General features: G+C 33.1%; 3 protein-coding genes and 1 long non-coding RNA gene across 10 annotated transcripts; 3 read left to right on the top strand and 1 right to left on the bottom strand.

Moving 5' to 3' along the window:
- Positions 1-270: 270 nt before the first annotated feature.
- Positions 271-2,321, bottom strand: LOC122584649. Of its 2 annotated transcripts, none has more exons than XM_043756694.1 (5): positions 2,113-2,321; positions 1,472-1,538; positions 1,024-1,072; positions 767-811; positions 271-506 (listed from the first exon to the last, which is right to left on the bottom strand). In XM_043756694.1, exons 1-5 carry the CDS (start codon positions 2,293-2,295, stop codon positions 440-442), a joined length of 411 nt encoding a protein of 136 aa, XP_043612629.1. In that variant the 5' UTR covers positions 2,296-2,321; the 3' UTR covers positions 271-439. The 2 variants fall into 2 exon arrangements, with proteins under 2 accessions (XP_043612629.1, XP_043612634.1); XM_043756699.1 differs by having other exon boundaries at positions 423-501.
- Positions 2,322-4,222: 1,901 nt separating this feature from the next.
- LOC122610776 lies at positions 4,223-4,644 on the top strand. The gene is made up of 2 exons (XR_006325458.1): positions 4,223-4,277; positions 4,410-4,644. It is a non-coding gene; the product is annotated as an uncharacterized LOC122610776 (long non-coding RNA).
- Positions 4,645-5,877: 1,233 nt separating this feature from the next.
- Positions 5,878-13,736, top strand: LOC122605950 (kinesin-like protein KIN-14J). Of its 4 annotated transcripts, none has more exons than XM_043778924.1 (19): positions 5,878-6,054; positions 6,764-6,897; positions 7,163-7,215; positions 7,308-7,391; positions 7,492-7,569; positions 7,650-7,742; positions 7,833-7,862; positions 8,319-8,660; positions 8,746-8,827; positions 8,912-9,007; positions 9,082-9,261; positions 9,347-9,453; positions 9,535-9,713; positions 10,185-10,349; positions 10,432-10,685; positions 10,771-10,934; positions 11,709-12,238; positions 12,485-12,660; positions 13,485-13,736. In XM_043778924.1, the coding sequence occupies exons 2-19, from the start codon at positions 6,789-6,791 to the stop codon at positions 13,544-13,546; spliced, it is 2,784 nt and encodes a 927-aa protein (XP_043634859.1). In that variant the 5' UTR covers positions 5,878-6,054; positions 6,764-6,788; the 3' UTR covers positions 13,547-13,736. The 4 variants fall into 4 exon arrangements, with proteins under 4 accessions (XP_043634859.1, XP_043634853.1, XP_043634867.1 ...); XM_043778918.1 differs by having other exon boundaries at positions 6,761-6,897; XM_043778932.1 differs by lacking the exons at positions 5,878-6,054; positions 6,764-6,897 and adding an exon at positions 7,015-7,029.
- A 972-nt stretch (positions 13,737-14,708) lies between these two features.
- Positions 14,709-18,817, top strand: LOC122587153 (GMP synthase [glutamine-hydrolyzing]-like). Of its 3 annotated transcripts, XM_043760067.1 has the most exons (4): positions 14,788-14,809; positions 16,995-17,136; positions 18,169-18,419; positions 18,502-18,817. In XM_043760067.1, exons 3-4 carry the CDS (start codon positions 18,190-18,192, stop codon positions 18,773-18,775), a joined length of 504 nt encoding a protein of 167 aa, XP_043616002.1. In that variant the 5' UTR covers positions 14,788-14,809; positions 16,995-17,136; positions 18,169-18,189; the 3' UTR covers positions 18,776-18,817. The 3 variants fall into 3 exon arrangements, with proteins under 3 accessions (XP_043615553.1, XP_043616570.1, XP_043616002.1); XM_043759618.1 differs by lacking the exon at positions 16,995-17,136 and having other exon boundaries at positions 14,709-14,809; XM_043760635.1 differs by lacking the exon at positions 16,995-17,136 and having other exon boundaries at positions 14,726-14,809; positions 18,185-18,419.
- Positions 18,818-21,936: the final 3,119 nt, after the last annotated feature.

Here is a 21,936-nt window from a genome sequence, read left to right as displayed (position 1 = left end):
GCCTGACTAATCTATCTTGACTGTACACTGTTCTAATCTAATCTAATCTATTACAAGTGTAGAAGAAATCTTGATTTTCACTCGCAATCAGTTCTGAAGTCCACACCTATCTGTTTTATAACTTTTATTGAGAGGCTAGCAAACTAAAAAGTAAGGTTATCTAAAAGTGTTGAACACGGTGAGAATCCAATCTTTGATACCCGTTAGTACTAAATCCATTACTTGACAATTTTATATATATAAACAAAAACATTGCAGCCAAATAGCACATGACAAACACACCATCATCATTTAGGTTGATAAATGTAAAAAATGTGCAAATACAAGAATTTAATCATTAAAAGAAGGCACTCTTTCCAGCATATTGCATCTGTTTTGAACTAACTAAATCAATGCACTCCTCACCTCACTTGATACTATTACATCAATTAAATAAACATCAAGGAAGACGAACAAGGCTATTCACGGCAGTATCCAAAGCATCAACGGTTTTGCGCAATGCTTTTCTTTGCATAAGTCAAGAAAATTATCATTCGAACAATTTCATATAGCCTTGTGTGATGCATGACCAATTATATAAATAGTTATTCTTGTTGTGTGTTAACTGTATATGATTTATTTTTCTTTTGGACCATGGTATCGGCCGCTCCACCTCTAGTGGGTCACTAATCCACGAGATTTATGTAAACTGTATTTTAAATTAAATAGCTTCAAAAACACTCAACACACAAGAACTTTGAGAGATGACAAAAAGAATAAAGGATACAATTGCATAGCAAGAGTGTCGATGCCTCTCATTTCCTCATTCAATCTGCAAGCAATAGATCGGCTTCCAAATAAGAGTGGGCCAAAAGATAGTGCTCATGGTAATCATATGAATCTACTTTACTTGTAACAGAAGAATAATAATGGCCACAGTGCCATTTTTTGCAATAATCATGGTTTCTTTGCAATTAAAATCCAAGTGTAACTGCTCAAAAAGTTAGTCAATATCAAATAAGACTATGAAAATGGAGTAATCACCTGAGGCACGAGTTTATGTACAGATTCCCCTTTGTTGCAGAATCTAATGCTGCAAAGTATTGCAATTTAGTTATCAGCAGCAGGCATAAACAAATTTTGCATAAATTCATGAATGAAGTAAAGGCATCCATAGATGCGAAATGAATATCAAAAGTTACAAATGTTGCATTAACCATTTTATTTTGAACATTGCATTTGCTTAAGGGTATTACTGTCTTCACTTGAAGAGATGCAAAAGCACCCTTTTCAGATGTCATTCACCAAAAGACTGTCGAGGGCAATGCAAAAATCACAAAAATGTTGTCTTTCTCGCAAATTTTAGATTACATTAGCCACAAAGGTACTTTCAGGTGGGGTTATATAAGGGTTCTGCAACAGATCATGTACTCTGCTAGCAACGTTTCTGTATCTGGTGACATATTTGACAAGATAAGACTTCACAAGTTACCAGATTCCTGAAGACGACCAGCAGCATCACTAAAGCATTGTACATGATCAACGGAACGGCTGGTTACCTACATGCACACAATAACAAAGAATCTCAATACATGTAAATGTAAAAACATGTGGAAAAATCAAATAGGGTGAAAAAAGATATAGAAACCTGTAAAATACATGTTTCTTTATCCACTCACATTTGAATGGTCCGAACTGTTCCACATGTACACTATGCTCTAACACATTTTCAAAACTTGTTTTGATTTCATCCCACTTATGTAAACAGACATTTCCAATGTAAAAAATAAAGATATTGATGTAAGGAATCGACTCGTATTTGAGTAAACATAAAGATAAGTATGCTTTGTGGCTCATAACTAATATAAGTAGCAAGTTACTAATATGGCTTGCATCTAATGTGAACAGTCGGAAAGACGACGATGTAACAAAAACAATCAGCGGCTCCAATGTATTCGTGTTTCTCATTTGAACCTACAAGCATACTGTTCTAACAACTTGAATTTAGGTATAACTTAAACAATGAACCTACAAGCTTCATTCATTTTTGGGGGGGTTCAGATATATTTATTTATCTATGGGAAAATATATATACATAATTTGAAGGATTAAAAAAAGGGAATAAGGTAACACCTCAGAGAGAGCTAGGCGGAGAGATGAGAATAAAGATGAGAAGCTATCGGCGATGGCGACGGAATCCCTTTCGACCACCGCAACTGCTTTCAGGATCTCCGATTGAGTCATGGATGATGGATCTAGGGTTTCCAAATTACTGCCGCTTGTTGATTCTTCTTCTTCTTTCTTCCAAGATTCCATTCCCCTCTACGTGTGTGTTTTATTTCTTGTTGGCTGAGCTTTTATATTAGCATTCCCTATTTTTTTTGTTTTTCACTTTCATATTTTTAACTCTTAAAATTTATTCTCGAGTTTCTTTTATAAATGATAGGAAAGGAAAAGATTGGATAAAGAAAAAAAAAAATTATATATCAAAAAGGAATTCTCGAGTTACATGAAAAACTAAAGAAAGAAAAAAAACACAAAATTAATAGTGTTCTTGAGATAGAAAAGAAAGGGAAAAAAGTTATAATTTTACAATTATGTCCTTTTTCATATAAAGTTGTTATTAATTAATAGGAGTAAATTAGTAATTATACACATAACTTAAAAGTTTTCCATCCAAATCCTCCCAAAAATGGGAGAAAAGTTTTTACTTCAAAAACATCCATGTTTTCTTTTATTCCCCTTTCCTTTCTTTTTAAAAAAAAAATTTCAAAAATGCAAAATAGAGAAGTTTTCCAATAATTTCTTTTCCTATCCTATAAAAAAAAACTCGAGAATGCACTCTTAAGTAAGGAATTTAGAAATAACTTAACAATTCTCGCTTTAATTTAACCCATGAAAGTTTTTTCACGATTATCAACCATTTGTCGGTTTATTATCATGGGAAATTTATGCGTACTTTGTGTGTTTAAAACTACAAGGATACCCACGGCGATGCGACGTGGTAGTGGTGGTGACCACTACAGGTCGTGGTGGCATGCAGCAATAGCGGTGGTGGCAATAACGATGTAATGACGACGACGACCATTGGTGCTGGTGGCGGCGGTGGTAGAGGTGGACCAGCATCCGCTGATGATGATGGACGGTGGTGGTGTTGACGTGTATACGACATACATAATCTGGTTTTTTGTGTTAGGGTGATTAGTGATAGTTTGAAAATATTTTAAATAGTAATTAATTTGCTTAAAATGGGGGTTAGTTTGTTTTATTAAAGAATATATAAAAGGATTTCATTTGCTCGTAAAACGTATTAAATATTTAAATTGATACATTAAGTCCTTGGCCTGTGAGAAAAGACATTATTTAAATTGGATACTTTTATTTGTGGCGTGGCTTTATGCATCATATCTATAAAATTATATATTTCTAATACTATTTTTATGTATGTATTTAATTTTAAAGGTAAATTATAACTCCAAGTTGATATAGTTTAGTTTTGTTTTAATTATATGCTTGCTAGTGTTATTAAACTATTCGACAATCCCATAAAGAAATTCTGACTGCACCAACTACTTTTTCAGTACTTATGTTATCCCTCATTCAACATTTGTTAAATTATTCTTTTAAAATTAAAAAAAAGTTGTTAAGTCCCATTTAATTGTAATATGAATTCGATTATTTTTTAATTTAATATAACATATGAAAAATTTATGATATAAACCTTTTATCTTTCACCAAGGTATAAAAATAAATAACTTTAACTTTACTTGAAAGATAAAGTTTACCGCTCCAACTATGAATATTGTTATTGTTTTTCGACATGTATCTCATATATATATATATTATCTTTTATCTCATTTTATATCTATGGTTAATGTTAAATTTGGTAAAGATACATATATATCTAAAATTGGATGTTGACACATACATCACCAATGAGGTTGAAAAATAAAAGCTGCATATTGTCTTCTTTATGAAACATACACAATCGGTGAATATAATTAAGAATGAAAATTATATAAAATTAATATTTTTTTATTTGAAACTTAATAAATTGACCATCTTAAGGGCTGTTTGGTTGGGTGGAATTCCTTTGAATTATTTGGAATTGGAATTTAAATTCCACACTTAGCCTTGTTTGGTTGGGTTAAAGATGGAATTGGAAAGTGAAATTTTCCATTAAATTCCTTGATATACCGAATTAGAGATTCCTTTACAATATTATTAGAATGTTTCATATTCTGATGGAATTCAACTATTTGACCAAATAACCCTCCTTCACAATTCAATCCTACATAGTACGTATCTCTCTCTTCTCCATGACTCCATCTGCATCTTTGCCCCATCTCTTTTCTTCTTCATATCATCTTCTTTTATATCACTTCCTTTTTTTTCTCTTATAAATTAATGATTGTGTACTCGATTTAAAGGTTCTTCAAACAATCTCGCACCATCAATTCGTCACACGGAAGCGATACATGGATCCCTTTGCACGAGGAGTTTAAGTTAGATGTATTATATTCAAGTGTTATATATTCTTGTTGTTTGATTTTAATTATTGATTGTTGTTCACTTGTTCGTGGCTCAAAAACTTCAAGATCTGAAGAAAGAGCTCCAATATTATTTATATTATTTTCATTAATAAAATAATATTTTTTTTATTTTTATTACGAGTATAATTACTTATTTTATTTACATTATTACTATAATTATTTTTTATTCTTTGTCTATGATAATTAATATTAGTGTTCTTATTTTTATATTATTAACATATAAGTTTATTATTATTGTTTATATATTAGTAATATTTGTATTTGTATTGTTATTTAGTAAAGGGTAATTTTGTCAGTTGCTATAATTTCAATTCAGATTCTGTAGTTGGATTCCGTTGAATTATGTCAACCAAACACATGACAAGTTTTAAAACTTTCTAATTCCAATCCTTTCAAATTACAATTTCTTTAACAGATTCTAATTCCTTCAAAAACATTATGCGAATCAAACGCCCCCTTAGTTTCAATACTAACTTTTTTTTTATGCAACAAAGTAGGTAGATATCATTTTTTTATTAATTGATTTTTTAACTGTCAACAATACCAATGATTATCATTGGGTATTCAACAAATTATTGGTTATCATACACTCCACAGTATATACACCACTTCAATCAAAAGCATAAAGACATAAAAATGCATATCATTACGATCTCATCAGATGACTAAAATTAAAGTCACACCATATGTCATCTCCCACATAAGTATACGAGGAAGTGAATGTGTTAAACAACATCACTCAATTTAAGTGTGATTTTTATTATATCAAAACTTTTTTAATCTAACTGGATACTCGTATTTTTTTGTGTTTTTGCAAAATATATTAAAAAAATTTAATGTGAGGAGAGATTAAACACTACTTTAGTGGTATTGTTTTATGGGAATATGATTCGTACTGCATATTTTATCTAAACTTAGGTACTGCTACTATAAAAAAAGTTATAAATTAAATCTTTAAATTTAATAAACATACATAGTCTCATGAATTTTACATAACCTCCCCCTAAATTTTACATAATTCACCTGCTTTACCTAAGATAGGTACTACATGCTTTACCTAATTTTTTTTTTTATAAAAAAAATGTAATAAATGATAACAAAGATTAATGTATTGAGAAAAGTGTACATCCTTGTTGAAGCTACAATAATTTGTAAGCATTAAAAGCTCCAACAAAAAGAGTACAAACACACAAGGCGGGAATAAAATTAAAACCTAAATGAGACCCCTTCAATAATATAATAAAATAATATTTTAAGTTTCAAAAAGTATTACAAAAAGAAACAAAAACAAATCCAAAAATGAACTAGCAGTCCAACCACAGTCATTTCATCTCTTTTTTTCCTCCATTTTTATTCAAGATCACAGGAGCCCAGTTTAAATCAGTGTATACATTTCTTTATCCACCTTAAAAAAAAAATATAATTTCATTATATTTAAAGTTATCACATTAACATTTGTTTATAAAATTTTAATTTACTATAAACAATATTGGCCAAGATTCTAGTCAGAGATCTTATTAAGGTATGTTATCTATTTCCATCTTTGTATTAATAATTTAAAGTTTTAATTTTTCCATCTGGGTATAAGTAGATCTGTTTAAAAATGTTGTAATTTGTATTAAATTATAATATCTTTTTTGTTGAATATAGGAATTGGGTACAATGGATTTTAAGGGAAATTTAATTATTTTGTTGAGTTTATGAAAACCCAGGTGTGATTTCATAATAATGTGTTAAGGTTTTAATGGGGTTTTAATTTTATTAGTTAAAGTTAGCTAAATTCAATAAATTGGTTAGGGTTTTAATGGGACTTGTTATCTATAATTTGATCACTAACCGAAAACCCAAAAAAGTCCGTTGAAGTTAGCTGGAATCAGAAATGAGGTTAGGGTTTATGGAATATAAGGAGTTTATAAATGATGTTATCCAAGATTCTGTCCCAAATTTGGCGGAATCGAGTAGTGTGCTAGCTTTTTGGTGGGACCTTGATATATTTTTGTTAAATTGGTTTGTTTGTACTTTGATTAGTAGCTGGAAATTGAGCTATTCTTTTAAGAAATCCCTTATGATTTGGAACAGTGGGTGGAGATTATTGGAAATTATAGTTATCTTACAAGTTATAGTTATCAAGTTATGAATTGAGGGAATTTATATATTTAGTTGTTATCTTTTCGGTTTTTATATCTCTGGTTTCTTGAGAGTAACATTCATGATGTTTCTACTTTCAGCAGTATCCTGATATACTCAAGATCAGGTATGAGTACGCACCCAAACGGATATGGGAGTGCAAACAGGTCAGATGGTTTAAACAATGTTAATGGTGGTGGTTATGAACATACAGAAAACACCAGAGTTATGGTCGAAGGTAGAAGTCTTTTGTGCTGTTACTGTTTTGGCATCTGCATCGGTAGTCAGGCTAATAAAATTTTCAAATGATTATTGAAACAACAATTTGGAATTCAAGTTTAAAAAAGCACATGAACTATATAAAATAAAGGTGAATATTTTAGATTTCAGTCTTTTCGGCAAGTCATATATGAAATGCTGAATAAAGGGTTTTGTACCCCTGATTAATAGATTTAATCTTATACATTTATTGCTTGTTGAATTTTATTCGGTAATTTTGTTAGGAGGTCTTCCTGCTGCTAAAGTGCCAGAAATGACTATACTAAACAATTTACAGGTTACTGCAATGTTGTTTTCTGTTATATTTCGTAAATTTAAGAAGTGTATGCATTTCGTAAACCTGATTCCAACACAACTTTTTGTTTACAGAATGCATCTTCTCAGTCGCTCTTTCATATTGTACATAAGATTCTCGATGACAGCATTGAGAACAGGAAAGAGGATGTACCAGATGTAAGTTCATTTTGATTTCTGATATTCTTGGGAACTTAAAGTTAATTACCCCAATCGGTGATCATTAAAATTTTCAATATATTTGTCTTGTATTGTGTAGAGAGTTGCCTGTCTGCTGAAAAAGCTCGTTCAAATGATCGAGCAACGGATTTCAGTACGAGCAGAAGAGTTCAAGAAGGTAATGCTTAAAGCTTCTATCATGTCTAGAATCTTCACTCGATACTTAAAAATGACAGTTTTCTTTCGTCGTGGATTTAGCAAAACAATCTGTACAAGGCTCGTGAGGAAAAGTATCAATTAAAACTGAGAGTGTTTAAAACTCTTGTCACTGGGATGAAGGAAGAAAATGAGGTAAACTGAGTCTCTTAGCTATCACAGATATGGTGCTGTTTTGATCTAATTGCTATTCTTAACTCATTTTGTTCCTGTTATTGCTGCTAGGTTGTTTTGAATCAGCTCCAGCACATAAAGGTGACTTTCTCATCTTTGAGTTATGGTCTTAACACCTCTACTCCTCTAGTTACAATTTTTTGAGGTTGCTTACTAGTTACTGTCTTTGAATTATGTGAAATATCAAGACCTTGCCATGGGCAAAACTGCCCGGAGTTTGGGGACGTTAACACTAGAGGTGGCAAACTGGGTAATTTTTAATCCTTGTCTACAGTCTGGTGTGACCCGGTACACTTTTTACCAGTTTTAAAATAAGTAGTGGGCTAAATTAGATTACAATAACTCTATTGACGGTATACATTTGAATCTTTTGAATAATAAAGTGATTTAGGATGTATTCATTAAAATTATAATTTTGTGGTGTTCAACCCGTTAGCCCTATTTTCTTGTGTAACCATGGTGAATGGGGTCCAGATGACATCTTTTGTACTTAATAACGGCTTTGCTATCAATCATCAAGTTAATTGTATTTTGCAGGCTGAGAAGACTATGGTGGAGGAGAAAAAACGGCTTGAAGATAAGGAATTAGTTGCATTGAGGAAAGTGAATGAGAAATGTAATCTAGAAATTTCAGAATTAAGACAGGAGTTGGAAGTCACAAAGGATACATATCAGAAGCGTTGTCAAGAGCTTGAAACACATGCTATGGACATTAAATCTGAGCTACAGAAGAAGACGGAGGATCTTGAGAATCTACTCGCTGATTCGAGGAAGAAGGTAAAAGAACTTGAAAAGTTTACAGAATCTAAGTTCCAAAGATGGAAGAAGAAAGAACGTGGCTACAGGAACTTTATGGATTTTCAGTCCGGATCTCTAAAGGTTTGTAAAGAATTGTGTATTTTTATTTTTGTTTTTATATATTTTCAATAACATTGTGCGTAACATGAATTTATGGAACTTTTAGGAATTAAGAATGGGGTCTGAGTCTATTAAGCAAGAAGTAATGAAGACTCAACAGATCTATTCTGAGGAAATTAACCAGTTTGGTAGATATCCTTCTATTTATCTTGTTGGTAAGTTATCTGTGTTTGATATCCATGTCCTTGACATAGCTATGTTATTTTGAACAGGAATAAAGATTCAGGGGCTTGTAGATGCCGCGAAAAATTATCACACAGTTCTAACAGAGAACCGGAAATTGTACAATGAAGTTCAGGATTTGAAAGGTATTATAATGCAAAGATAATGTTTTCTATAGCTCAAAGATATAGTTTACCACAATTTTCTTTTGTTTGAATAGGGAATATCAGAGTCTATTGTAGGATAAGGCCATTCCTAAAAGGTCAGAGTCAAAAGCAGACAACCATAGAGTATATTGGTGATAATGGCGAATTGGTTGTTACAAACCCCTCGAAAATAGTCAAAGAAAGCCACCGACTTTTCAAATTCAATAAAGTGTTTAGCCCTGCTGCAACACAAGGTTTTTCCTCTATTGTCATGTTTTTGTTGCTATGTATAAACATGTGATAAGATTTAATATTCATTTATTTTAACATTTTGTGCAGAGGATGTGTTTGTTGACACTCAACCACTTATTCGGTCAGTGTTAGATGGATATAATGTGTGCATATTTGCATATGGTCAAACAGGCTCCGGGAAGACATATACTATGGTAAGCTTGTTGCTTGCACAAGTATATTAAAATATTAGAATGTTGATTTCATTGTATACTTACTTAATGTGTTTTTATTAGACGGGTCCTAATGTATCATCTCCAGAGGACTGGGGGGTCAACTATCGAGCCTTAAATGATTTGTTTCATCTTTCTCAAATCAGAAGAAGCTCGTTTGACTATGAAATTGGCGTGCAGATGGTTGAGATCTATAATGAGCAAGTTCGTGATTTATTATCAAGCACCAGTGTTCAAAAAAGATATCCTTCAACTCTAGCTTTTTTCTTTAGTCCTATTTGTTTCTTATACATATTGTGTATTATTTCTTAGATAACCACACGAATTAGAGTGGCAATCTTCATTCATTAATTATGAATGAGCGATTAAGACTATGTACTCAGGCTCAATGGGTTAAACAAAAGTTTGCTAAGAAGTTACAAGTCAAATGCGGTGAAAGTTATCTAATTTCTTCATTAATACATACCACAACCTAAGATCTAAAGATTTAGATTATTTCATACTAATAATGCTATCTTAATCATGTTCAATACATTATTTATTAATACAAAAATCAAAGTAATGAATGAAACAGTTTATGTGGGTCATCCCACCCCAACTTGGCTAGTTTTGACAAAAGTTATTACCCATTTCAGCCTGAACCTGATCCACTTGTTTTGCAGCCTCTAACATGAATATGCACGCCTTGAAGATGTATTTCTTAACTTTCACACACTTGGGATATGGAATTCTACCCAGCCGAATGGGTTAGCTGTCCCTGATGCTAGCATGCACCCTGTTACATCAACTGCAGATGTCCTGGAGTTAATGAATGTTGGGTTAATGAACCGTGCCGTAGGTGCCACTGCATTGAACGAAAGGAGCAGCCGGTCTCACAGGTTATTATATATTTTTCAATTTGCTATTGTCTTTCCAATTTTCCTAAGGGTGTGAAATAAAATCAAATCTTGTATGATTCAGTGTCCTGACCGTTCACGTTCGTGGATTGGATCTTGAAACAAATGGTGTTTTGCGTGGTAACTTACATTTGGTCGATCTAGCGGGGAGTGAGCGAGTAGATCGATCTGAGGCAACCGGGGATAGATTACGAGAAGCTCAACATATTAACAAGTCTTTATCTGCTCTTGGAGATGTTATCTTTGCACTTGCACAGAAGAGTCAACATGTGCCATACCGAAATAGTAAACTTACTCAAGTTTTGCAAAGTTCTTTAGGTAGTTACCCTAATAATTCTGTTATATATAATATTAGTTAAATTAGTCCATTTGTAGTCCTTACCTTCTATGTTGCTTATTATAGGGGGTCAAGCGAAGACTCTTATGTTTGTACAACTCAATCCAGACGTGGAATCTTTCTCTGAAACTATAAGTACCCTGAAATTTGCTGAACGTGTGTCTGGTGTTGAGTTAGGTGCAGCCCGTAGCAATAAAGAGGGGAGAGGTGTTCGAGAGCTAATGGAACAGGTACAACTTTTGGATTTTTATTTTGTTGTTTTTGGTTGCAAGTTTGACCTATATACTTGTCACCGGGTCGTTTTGGATGTTTTATATACGACAGATCAAACATGTAAAAATAAAATAAAATTAGGATATAGGAAATGGCTCAAATGAGTTGAACTGGCCAAAAGTTCTAAAATCTATTACTAATACATAAATCCTCCTAAGTCATTCTATTACAAACTTATAATATTGCCGAGAGATTGTGATTTGAGAATAATATTGAGTTTATTGCTATAACTCCAATGCACTTTTTAATTTGGCCCTTCTAGACCATCAAACATTTATTTGCCCCTTCCAGACCATTGTACTTTTAAAATTTCCTCACTATGCCATTTTGTTACCAAAACAATGTTGTTTTGGCAGGAAGCATAATGTACTATTAAGGCTCATAATGACGTTCTTTTGGTAAAGTAATGGCCTAAGAGGGACACAAATTAATGTTTTATTGACCTGGAAGGACAGGACATCTGAAAAAGTGCGATGTCCTAGAAGGGACAGAGTTCAATGATCTGAAAGGGACAAATCTATAATTACATACAGGTTCTAGACAAATAACCGAATCTGATCCATTCTTTTGATATTGCCCAAATTCACGTGTTCTTACTTGAACCACCAGTGTATGTGATACCCTGGCTTTCCAAACAACTCATTTTGCCACTCCTAGTTTTTAATCTTTTGTCACATTACTTGACCTTTTCCTCTTCTGATTCTCCACCTTTTGTTTGGGTGATTATGTAGGTGACTCATCTAAAAGATGCATTGACCAAAAAGGATGAGGAATTATCGCGGTTAAGGGTCTTAAAACCAAGTTCAAGTGGTGAGAAGGGGTCGCCCAGGAATAGCTCTTGCTCTCCAAGAAGGCTTTCGATTGGGGAATCACATAACAGAATTCAACCACGGGATAAAAACGCAGTACTTGGTCCAAAAGCAGCTTCTGATATGGATAATTGTTCAGAGTTGAGTGATAAGCAATCTGAAGCGAGTTCTCAACGGTCAACAGATGAGTTTAGACATCATAAAGATTTCTTCACCCAATCAAGCCTTGTTGCAGCAGATGGCAGTCTAGGTTTGCCTGAAAATGGCATTCAAAATCTTAATGATGATTTTGAGATCTTGGGATTAGGGGATGAGGATTCTGAAGAGAGGTTAAGTGATATATCTGATGGTGTCCTCTCTATGGGAACAGAGACCGATGGTTCACTAAGTAGCATTGTTGAGTTGACTCTTTTCCCGGAAACAAGAAAAGCACCCGTTGAGCATAAGCAGAAGTGAGTCTCTTATCTTATATTGATATCTTGTTGCTCATATTAATATACAAGTATATATTACCTCCATCCTATAAGTTTTTCATCGTTTAATTAAGTACATGCTCTATATCCCTCGGGTTATGAAGATAACGGCTTCTCAATAATTAACTGAAAAATATTATTGAAATTGACTTGGGATGTTAGTATATTATAAACGTTAATTGTTATAACATTAACAAAACTTGATATGTGGTCTTATGGTTTCAGGCCTAGTGTACCTTCTAAAGTTCCCAGACCCCCACAAAAAGCCGCGTTTTCTTCACAAAAACTAGTGCAGACAGGTTCGTCTTCACAGAGGCAGGGACTAGCCACAACTTCACAACGAGGGCTGGCCACACCTTCTCGGCCTTCACTAACCAAGGGTGTCACGCGCACTGCATCAAGTATGTCATTTTACTATTATCTTATGGTATCTAGAGGTGTCAAAATGGATAGGATGGGTAACGGGTCAAGTCAAGTAATTGTTTGTGTGGGGCGACATTCGCCAGTTCTAGCCAACCAATGAATAAATTTTGGTCTTTTTCCCCTGAGTTTTTTATGTAGTATTTTTAGAAAGGCATGGACTTGCACTCCTGATCATCTACTATTTACACCAATTGTCCCAATTGACACTTGGACCCACAACCTCTTTGTTAATGGGTCATATTTATTACCGCTAGGTCAAAGGCCCTTCGATTTAATTTTCTAAATAGTTCTTTTTAGACAAGAATTTCAAGTAGTTGCCATATGGCTAAAGACTTACTATATTATCACAATGTCAATTTTAAATTCTATATACTGATTTATATGGTTTTGTGAAATACACTTTTCACAACTTTCGACCCTTTAAAGAAACCATTTTGAAAACATGCTTTTTATTGATCTTTCTTTTCCCATTTTGAGGGGTAATGATCATTTAGAGTATGCACTTCAACTTCTCAAATTCACATCTGAAATATGATCTTTGCACATATCTTCCTCGACCCATCATTCTCATAGTTACCACATCTTTCATATACATTTAACTTGCATAGTCATTTCATAATTAAAATTCCTATTTCAATGATAAAGCTAACATACAAGTGTCGAACTATTATCTTATTTTTGTGAAGATATATTAATGTGCATAATCATTTTATACATAACATCAAGATGCATTATGGTCAGTTTTTGTGCAAACTGTTGCTAACTTCTCACTTTGTTCTTTGTTTTGTTGAATGCTCTCCAGCACCGAGTCTCAAAAAGTCAACCTCTGGAAGTTCTTCACTTAAATCTGGTGCACGACAGTGAACATCAATCTTAGTTGCCATGACTGTAGTCTAATATAGATCAGTATTCTTCTGTTCATTCATGAACCTCCTCAATTCATGAAATACATCTTGTTTGAGAAAGAGTTATCTAGAATTTTATCTTTACTGGTGTAGAATGTATGTCAACTTATTTCTTTATATTTGTAGTATTAAAGGGCTTTTTTTTTCTTTTTTCCCTATTGGTTGGTATTGCATTTACAGCTCTTATAAGCTAATGATGAAGAATAGCTGAGTATGGGTCATTTTTATTAGACATGATAAATCGATAACAAATTATATCATTTACAACAAGTACAATACGTTAATGCATTATATACAAATATACAATACGATGGCATAAGACAAGTAATTGTTCTAGTCTTATAGATGACAAAAATGTGTGATGGATTTATAACTGCCTAAAATGTATTTACAAAACAAGAAATATTGATATGACACAACTTGGGTTGTGTTTTAAAAGGAAATAAAATGAAATGATTTGATTTGATGAGAAAGAATTCTTCCAAATCATCTTAAAATTGTGAAAAAAAATTTTAGTCTAAAAACAACTAACACATTCTTTCAAATCTTATCATTTCATTTCCTTTCCTTTTTTAAACTCAATTTGTTTATAATCATTTGGATTTATTTCTTTTCCTGCCTTAAGCCCTTAACAAAACTTAAGAACATAGTGTTGACAACATTTTTTTAAAACAACTCGTTTGTAAGATTATTCGTAACCGTTCACCATTTTACCACACTTTTTTCTGCCAAATCAGCATCACCTTCTCATTTCTTTTACCTTCTACTTTTTCTCTTAACCATTCACCTATCATTTGGTCCTCAATTTTATTTAATTAAAAACACTACATTTAATCAATATGTAAAAATGGACCACACATTTTGTCTTTTTAGATAGGTTCTTTCACCTTTATTCATCACTTACATCCCTTAACCATTCACCTTCTTCATCTTTACCTTTCACCTACCTCTTTTACCGAAAAGAAACATGTGGTTGTTAGGTACAAAATTAAAAACACTGGTAGAGACTCTCGCCTAAAGTAGAGATCAATATTTAATTTTTAATTTTTGACAATGTGATAGTTTAATATTATTTGGTGTAATTTAATAGAACATATATTTACTTTTAAATAAATAAGTAAAAAATTGAAAGTTAACGCAAGCTTGATATAGCAGCCGCATAGAAAGAAAGAAAAAAACACTTGACTCCTTGTTCCTCCTCTTACTCTCACACATATTCCAGGTTCTAATCTCCCCTGTCTTCTTTTCCTCAATTATTATTTTAGGTCAAGATTCTGTTTTGATTGTATTTTTTTTAGTTAATCAAGTATTTCGTATTGATTAGCAGATAACCTTTAATAATTATTATTTAGGGTAATATAATAGAGGCATGAATATAAACACTTGAGTATTATATGATACTAGTGTGTGAGTGTGACAATACACATCTTAAAGGTGAGATAAGGTTAATAATTATAGATTGAGATCCTCTAAAATTATAATTAACTTTATAAGTAAAGTTGATGATTTTGACATTTAGATTAAAATCAAGGTCAAAATTCATATATCAAATTTGAATCTTAATCAAATAATTATAAGGCTTTGAATTTGAATCTCACAAAAAAATAGGATTTGAATAGACACTTAATTTTAAGAAATGATTAGAGGATTATTTTTTTTTTAAAGTTAGCACTTCAAAACAGCACATTAACATTCAAAGAAGTGGGATTAAAAACTTGGTAGATTTCTCCAACGTCTAAGACCTTACCAATGAGCCAGTAACCTATTGATTTATATATGACTACTACATAATTCATATTACATTTTTAACATTTTTTCTTTCACAAACTTATGAAGATCCAACTTTGTAATAGGGTAATTAAATAAAAAATGATAAACTTATATGTTAATTATGAAGATAGATATTTAATAAAAGATGAAATAAAATAGAGATGTAGACATTGATATGAAACGGATGTAATATGCAATACTCTCTATGACCCTAGTAGCTGTCATTAGCAAAACTCATCATGTATTTATGACATTTGTTTTGTACACATTCTTTTTTATATATTCATCGAATATGTTATCACATTTTTATAAAATTAAATAAATATTTGGAGGGATTTATACATGTATGTTTAATTAAGCCTAGATATAAGACAGTAAAGTGTAGATATATAAACTACATAATCGTGATAAATTCTCTCCATTCTATTTTGACTGGTCAAATATTTTTATTCCGACTTTGACCGTAAATATCTTTGTGTGATATATTAGTTGATGAAAGTTATATCAATGAAAATTACATTTAAAACTCAATCGATTCATATATTTTATACCAAGTGTTATATAACACAAGCAAAAATATTTATGGTCAAAGTTGAAAGAAAAGTATTCAAAAAGTCAATTAGGACACTTAAAATGAGACGGAGGGAGTAATAGTTAATAATTACCAAGACTATTAATGTTCAACCTAACTCAGAACCATACCTGAAAAACCGAATTAGTGTTGTGAAATCTTGATCTCCCAACCTACTAACATGATTCTTTTCAGGTTGGGTTTGAGTTGCCCTTTATAACTTTTTTTTAATAGGCTGACCCACTAAACAATTTGACCTGACAACTCACGACTCATTTGACTTAAAATCAACCCATTCACCCACAACCTATATGACATGTTTGACCCGATATCAATCCGTTAACCTGATTTTTTCGGGTTGGTGAGTTGGGTTCAGATTGACAGGTTGCAGGCTAGAGTTGAAATTCCTGATCTAAAACTTTTAGTGAGTCAGGTAAGACCAAGAGATTTTTGACCCGGCACCCCAAACCGATTCACAGAGCTAATATTTACGTACTCACAGATTTTTGATTACAAATTAATAATTAGTATCTCCTGATGTAATAATTAAACGTTAATGTTTTGATATGACAAATTAAAGCCTCTTAGCTCCCATCTTAAACTAATTTTAATGAACCATAAACTCCATCTTAAACTTATATTGATGAACCATAAACACATTGGTTCTAAATGGTTAATTTAGTAGCTAGTAAAATCATGTTAGAAAAAGACGAGAATAAAAGAGGTGGGGAAGGCGGTTGTGGGGAAAAGTAAATTCGACAAGACGAATGCATAGGGGAGCGTGCAGAGAGCAGTGAAAGAATATATAGATACAAAAGGATGTATGTATAGTTAAAGAGAGATGGGTATATATTCGGAGAGGCAGGAGAGGCAGAGGGTTCACGAGAGGGAGTGGCAAGAAAAAGTATCAACATGTCTGTATGATTGGTGTGCCTTTCTCTGATGTGGGAATCTCATCTGACCTCTTTTCCTTCCAGCTTCTATACACACACCAAACCACATTCCTTCTTTCTATTTTTTTCTCTCGCACATACAACCGTATGTACATTTTTTTTTCCTTTGACAGGTAAATAACGGGAAAAACCTCTACTAATCCGCGCGAAAGCACGGCGATTGGGTTCCAAGTATTGGCGAAAAGCGAGCAGGCTGGGATTGCGGCTGTGGCGAATGCGGAGAGATGGTTTTATGGGCTGCAGTATTATCCTGAGGTATATGAATCAATGTATTTGATTAGTTCTTGTGATTTGTAGGATTTAGTGATATTGTAATTGGTGCGGTATTGCAAATTTTGACCAAATTGTGGACCGTGTAGCGATTACTGACCTTGTAGTGAGTACCCGGTCTTGGAATCAGATTATTACAATAACAAGGAGAACATTGAATGATACGAGTATTATTTTAAAGATGATACAGATCCATATACTTTGTTGAAGATGCTAAAGGGTTTTTCTTTTTATTGGACAGTACCTCTAGTTTATTATATCTCCAAATCCATTACAAATTCTAATCTAACTTTGAGTGAGGACATGTCCAACACTTACTAATATGGATCACAAAAATCCTATACTCTACATCAACTATGTTAATACAAACCAATAATCACTATTTCTACTATCTTCACATTCAATTTTATATACATCTTAGCACATGACTTTACTATATGCATTTCCTTCCCCAGAACACCTGCAGGCACCCTGAATTAGCAGAAAGTGTTTTGAACTGGTTGTAAAATTATGTACTTTGCCAAAGCAACCAAGATAGTTGCTACTTGACATTGTTGTATTAAACCTTGCTCGGTCATGTTATTTTTTGGGATATTTACATATATCCCCCACTTTTGAGGCATAATTAAATATTTCCCTAAAGCATACTTTAGAAGCATTGAATTTATGCATTGAAAACTTGCACTTTGGGGAAATATGTAATTATGTCTCAAAAGTGTGGGATATATGTAAGTCATCCTATTTTTAAAAGTGCTACAATAATATTCATAATTAGATAAAAGTAATAGAAATTTATTTTGCATTGAGAAAGATGTTATACTCGTATTTTGCAGAGGTGAATTCTAAGATGATTCTGTTTTGTTGGTTATGTTCATATTATTTGTTCTCTTGACATATTATAATTGTAAGCATATTATATCCAATATGACTGAATGTGCACATCGTCTTTGAGATTCTGAACTTTATCTGTTTGTTTTTTAATTTGACATATTATAATTGTAAGCATATTATATAAAGGTGACACATTCAACAGAGGGAATGGAATTGTTGCGCCATTTTCTTGTTGATATATGTGGTGTCCCCACTAATTGGAAGGTGGAAACTCTAATGGAGGATGAAATAGAAGTGATCAAAAGTATGGTTGGCCCTGATGATCATGTCATATGTGCATTATCTGGAGGTGTAGACTCTACTGTTGCAGCCACGATAGTTCACAAGGCCATTGGGGATAGGCTGCACTGTATTTTTGTTGACAATGGTTTGTTGCGGTAAGATTTGGTTTTGACTTTTGACCATATTTTTACTGGTTGGACCATATTATATAGATTTGGTGAGTGTGTTTGTTAATAGATACAAGGAGCAGGAACGGGTAACGGGAACTTTCAAAAGAGATCTTCATCTGCCTGTTACTTGTGTTGATGCTTCGGTGCAATTTCTTGGGGAACTGAAAGGTGTCGTAGATCCCGAGAAGAAGAGGAAAATAATTGGGAAGGAGTTTATATCAATTTTCGATGCATTTGCTCATGATTTAGAGAAAACATTGGGAACGAAACCTACTTATTTGGTACAAGGAACTCTGTATTCTGGTTGTATTTCTGTCATTTTATTTTTAAATTCGATATAAATCATCTCCTTACTACTTATCAAGGAATGTGGTTAATTTTTATTCCTTAGGTTTTGACTTGGATTTGACTTGCTTTAGTGTGTGTATATATATATATATATATATGTAGTGTATTATTTTACTTTAAGTGCCACAAAGTGCATCCACGGATCCACCTTGTCTTGTTTGCTATTGTGCGTATCCAACTTTTATTATCGTCTATTGTGTGTAACAAACTTTCGGTTCATTCATATAACATGTATATGGGTTAGTTTTTTTTCTTTATGTCAACGGTCATATATGTTTAAGAACAACGGACTCAAGGTTTGATACAAAATGTGACAAGTTGGCACATATAAGGCCTATCCGTCTATGAACTTGATCTTGTGATTTTGTCATTTGGAAGCTGACTATTTGCGGTTTAATGATAACTTGTTAGGAAATATGGAATATGTACACGCATGGCGTGAGAATTTGTGGCTACTCGTGACTTACACTTTGAAAACCATCAAACCACCACCTAGGTGGCCCGGTGATTAGGTTTCTTGATGTCGTAATAAGATTTATCGGGTTCAAACCTCCATCTTAGGGGTCTCTAGGGAAAGGATTTTGGAACAGTACGTCACATGGGTATCCCTTGTAGGCCGCATACATCTGAATAGGACTATAGGAGAACCTCATTCATTTTACACATAGAGATTGTAATTTAGACCTAGATTACTCTGAGTGTGTTTAAAGCATTTAGGCCACCCTAAGTTTGATATAATTGAAGATCTGTACACAAACTACATGTAGATGGTTATTCTCTCTTTGTAGTGAGTGAAAATAATAACTTATTGCTTGATGCCGTTTATTGCTTTTATTTAGAATGTAGAAGAGAGAGAGAGAGGGGAGGACAAAATGATGAAGTGGCAAACATTCGTATAATTACAAGAGGATGCAAAGTCGATGCTATTTATGATATTTGCTGTCTTTTTGATAAAAAAAAGTTTTATGTGCAATAAGTTACCAACATTTGGATCTGCAGTAGAGTCGATCTTCTCATAGGGGATCCTTTAGTTGTATAACACTAGTAACTAAGGAGCTCGATCTCATAAAACTGATAAACCATCCATCAATTATATATAGATATAACCTTCATGAAGGAGCTATTTTCAATCTTGTAGATGTTCCCGGTGAAGATTATGCTCCCACTTCTAATGATAATACCAGAAAACCTGCTAACTAAACTGAAGCATGCAACACTACCTATAGTAGTAGTATGCATAGCTGATCTCATATCAGGAGCCGGCCAATTATGGAATTTTGCCACATCGTCTCTTCCTGTTTTACGTCATAGACAATCAACAAAAAACAACGAGGGCCTCCAGAAAGAAAATACTTTTTATTATCCATCCAAGAATGGAAATGTCATTGGATCTATTCCTTCAGAGGCCGGGTCAGAATGTCCTGGTCAGTTTAAAAGCTGATAATCACGTTTTACCCACAACAAATGTGCAAAATACCTTCAGCTTTTTACATTTAACCAAAAAGCTCACTTCTCTTGATTGTGACTGTGAGTCAAATTTACCATCATGCTTTGAGATGCCTGGATAATGGTTTTGACACGATGGCACAGAAAAGAGGGTTTCTAGCGTGAGGATGTCATATGGATTGCAAAATATGAATGTATGGGTAAGCAAGATACAACTTTTGAGACCAACTGAGCATTGTAAAAATAGAACAGATTACTGCTATAGTGCTGGAGAAACAATTAGTGTTGAAGGAAACACTCCAGATACCGCTACTAGACCTGATAATGGTATGCCTACAATAAATGATGACGGCTACAACATAGTGGTCAACAGTCAGAAAGATACAACTATACAAGCACTATGTTAAAAATAAAGACGGAATGTACGTCTTTATGCTCCGATTATCTTCTTAATTCTATACAGGATGCAGAAGCAGATGATAGTGGTTCATGTATGAGTTCTTATTTAAAATCCACGCAGGAAAAAGAGGATGACTTATGTGAGTCCATAGAGAGTCAGGAAAGTCGTTTTGCCAGTCAAGAAAATTCTGCTGTGCAGATCTTTCTATCATCACTATATAAGCCACAATCAAAGCAAGAACATGCTTATGCTGGAGCATTTGCTGGTGTATTTGTCTGCTGTGTTTGCATCCAATTGATACAGTTAATGCTGTCATTCAGTCTGGCCATACAGAACAAAGATCTATTCAATAATTCGGTATATCAATTATCTCTGAAAGAGGTAATGTGGAGAAAACAAGGATGGCTTTACCCTTACAATATCTTAATTAAAGAGCCTGCAGTAAACTGATCATGAGTTTATAACCTTATTTTCAGGTTTATCTGGACTTTACCGCGGAGTTACAAGCAATATGCTTCTTCAGCACCAATTTCAGCAATTTATACTTTCAGTTATGAAACGGTAAAAGGGGCTTTGCTTCATCTTTTTGCCTATGTAAAGGAATTTCTTTTTGCCTGGTAGTTTAGTTACATGTTGTAAAAAATTATAGAAAAATAGACACTCTTGGATGCAACTCATAACAAGCAAGCAGATTAACATTATCAAAGGTTTAATTACAGAAAAGACAATAAAGATAAACGATTACATCGAAAGAGATATAGGGTTTCTTAACGGTAAAAGGCTGCATCAAGAGGTGAGATCGGAACAGTGGTCGGGTTTGGTTTATATAGCCAAACCCTATACTAAGTTACACAAATAGTCCCTCATTTCTTATTTAATACAAAAAGAGTACAAATAACAAAAGATAAGTAAATGTCCATCTTTAGTCCTTGTCTTCCAGAAATATATTCACAGCAGGTCCTTCTCCCTTCTTTCTTGCAAATCACTCTACCAGCTATGAATCTTCATCAACCATCCTTAAGCACTTCAAATGTAATTATCATGCACCAAACTTTCCAAGTGAGAACCACAATTCATTTGTCATTTTAACACCCCCCCACAAATTAATTGTGGAAGGGGTCAATCATTCCCAAAAGTTTGCAGAATTTTATGTGTTGTATTGAAGATAATCCTTTAGTAAAGATATCTGCCACATTGTCTTCAGAACCAATTTTGATAGTGTCAACAACCCCCATACTAATCTTTTCTCTAACAAAGTATAAGTCAATTTCAAAATGTTTGGTCTTTTCATGAAAGACATGGTTAGCA

Source organism: Erigeron canadensis, chromosome 1 (genome assembly GCF_010389155.1).
Source record: "Erigeron canadensis isolate Cc75 chromosome 1, C_canadensis_v1, whole genome shotgun sequence".
NCBI classification, from domain to species: domain Eukaryota; kingdom Viridiplantae; phylum Streptophyta; class Magnoliopsida; order Asterales; family Asteraceae; genus Erigeron; species Erigeron canadensis.
Note: the sequence above shows the minus strand (reverse complement) of the source record. Positions and strands in the feature narration are given on the sequence as shown.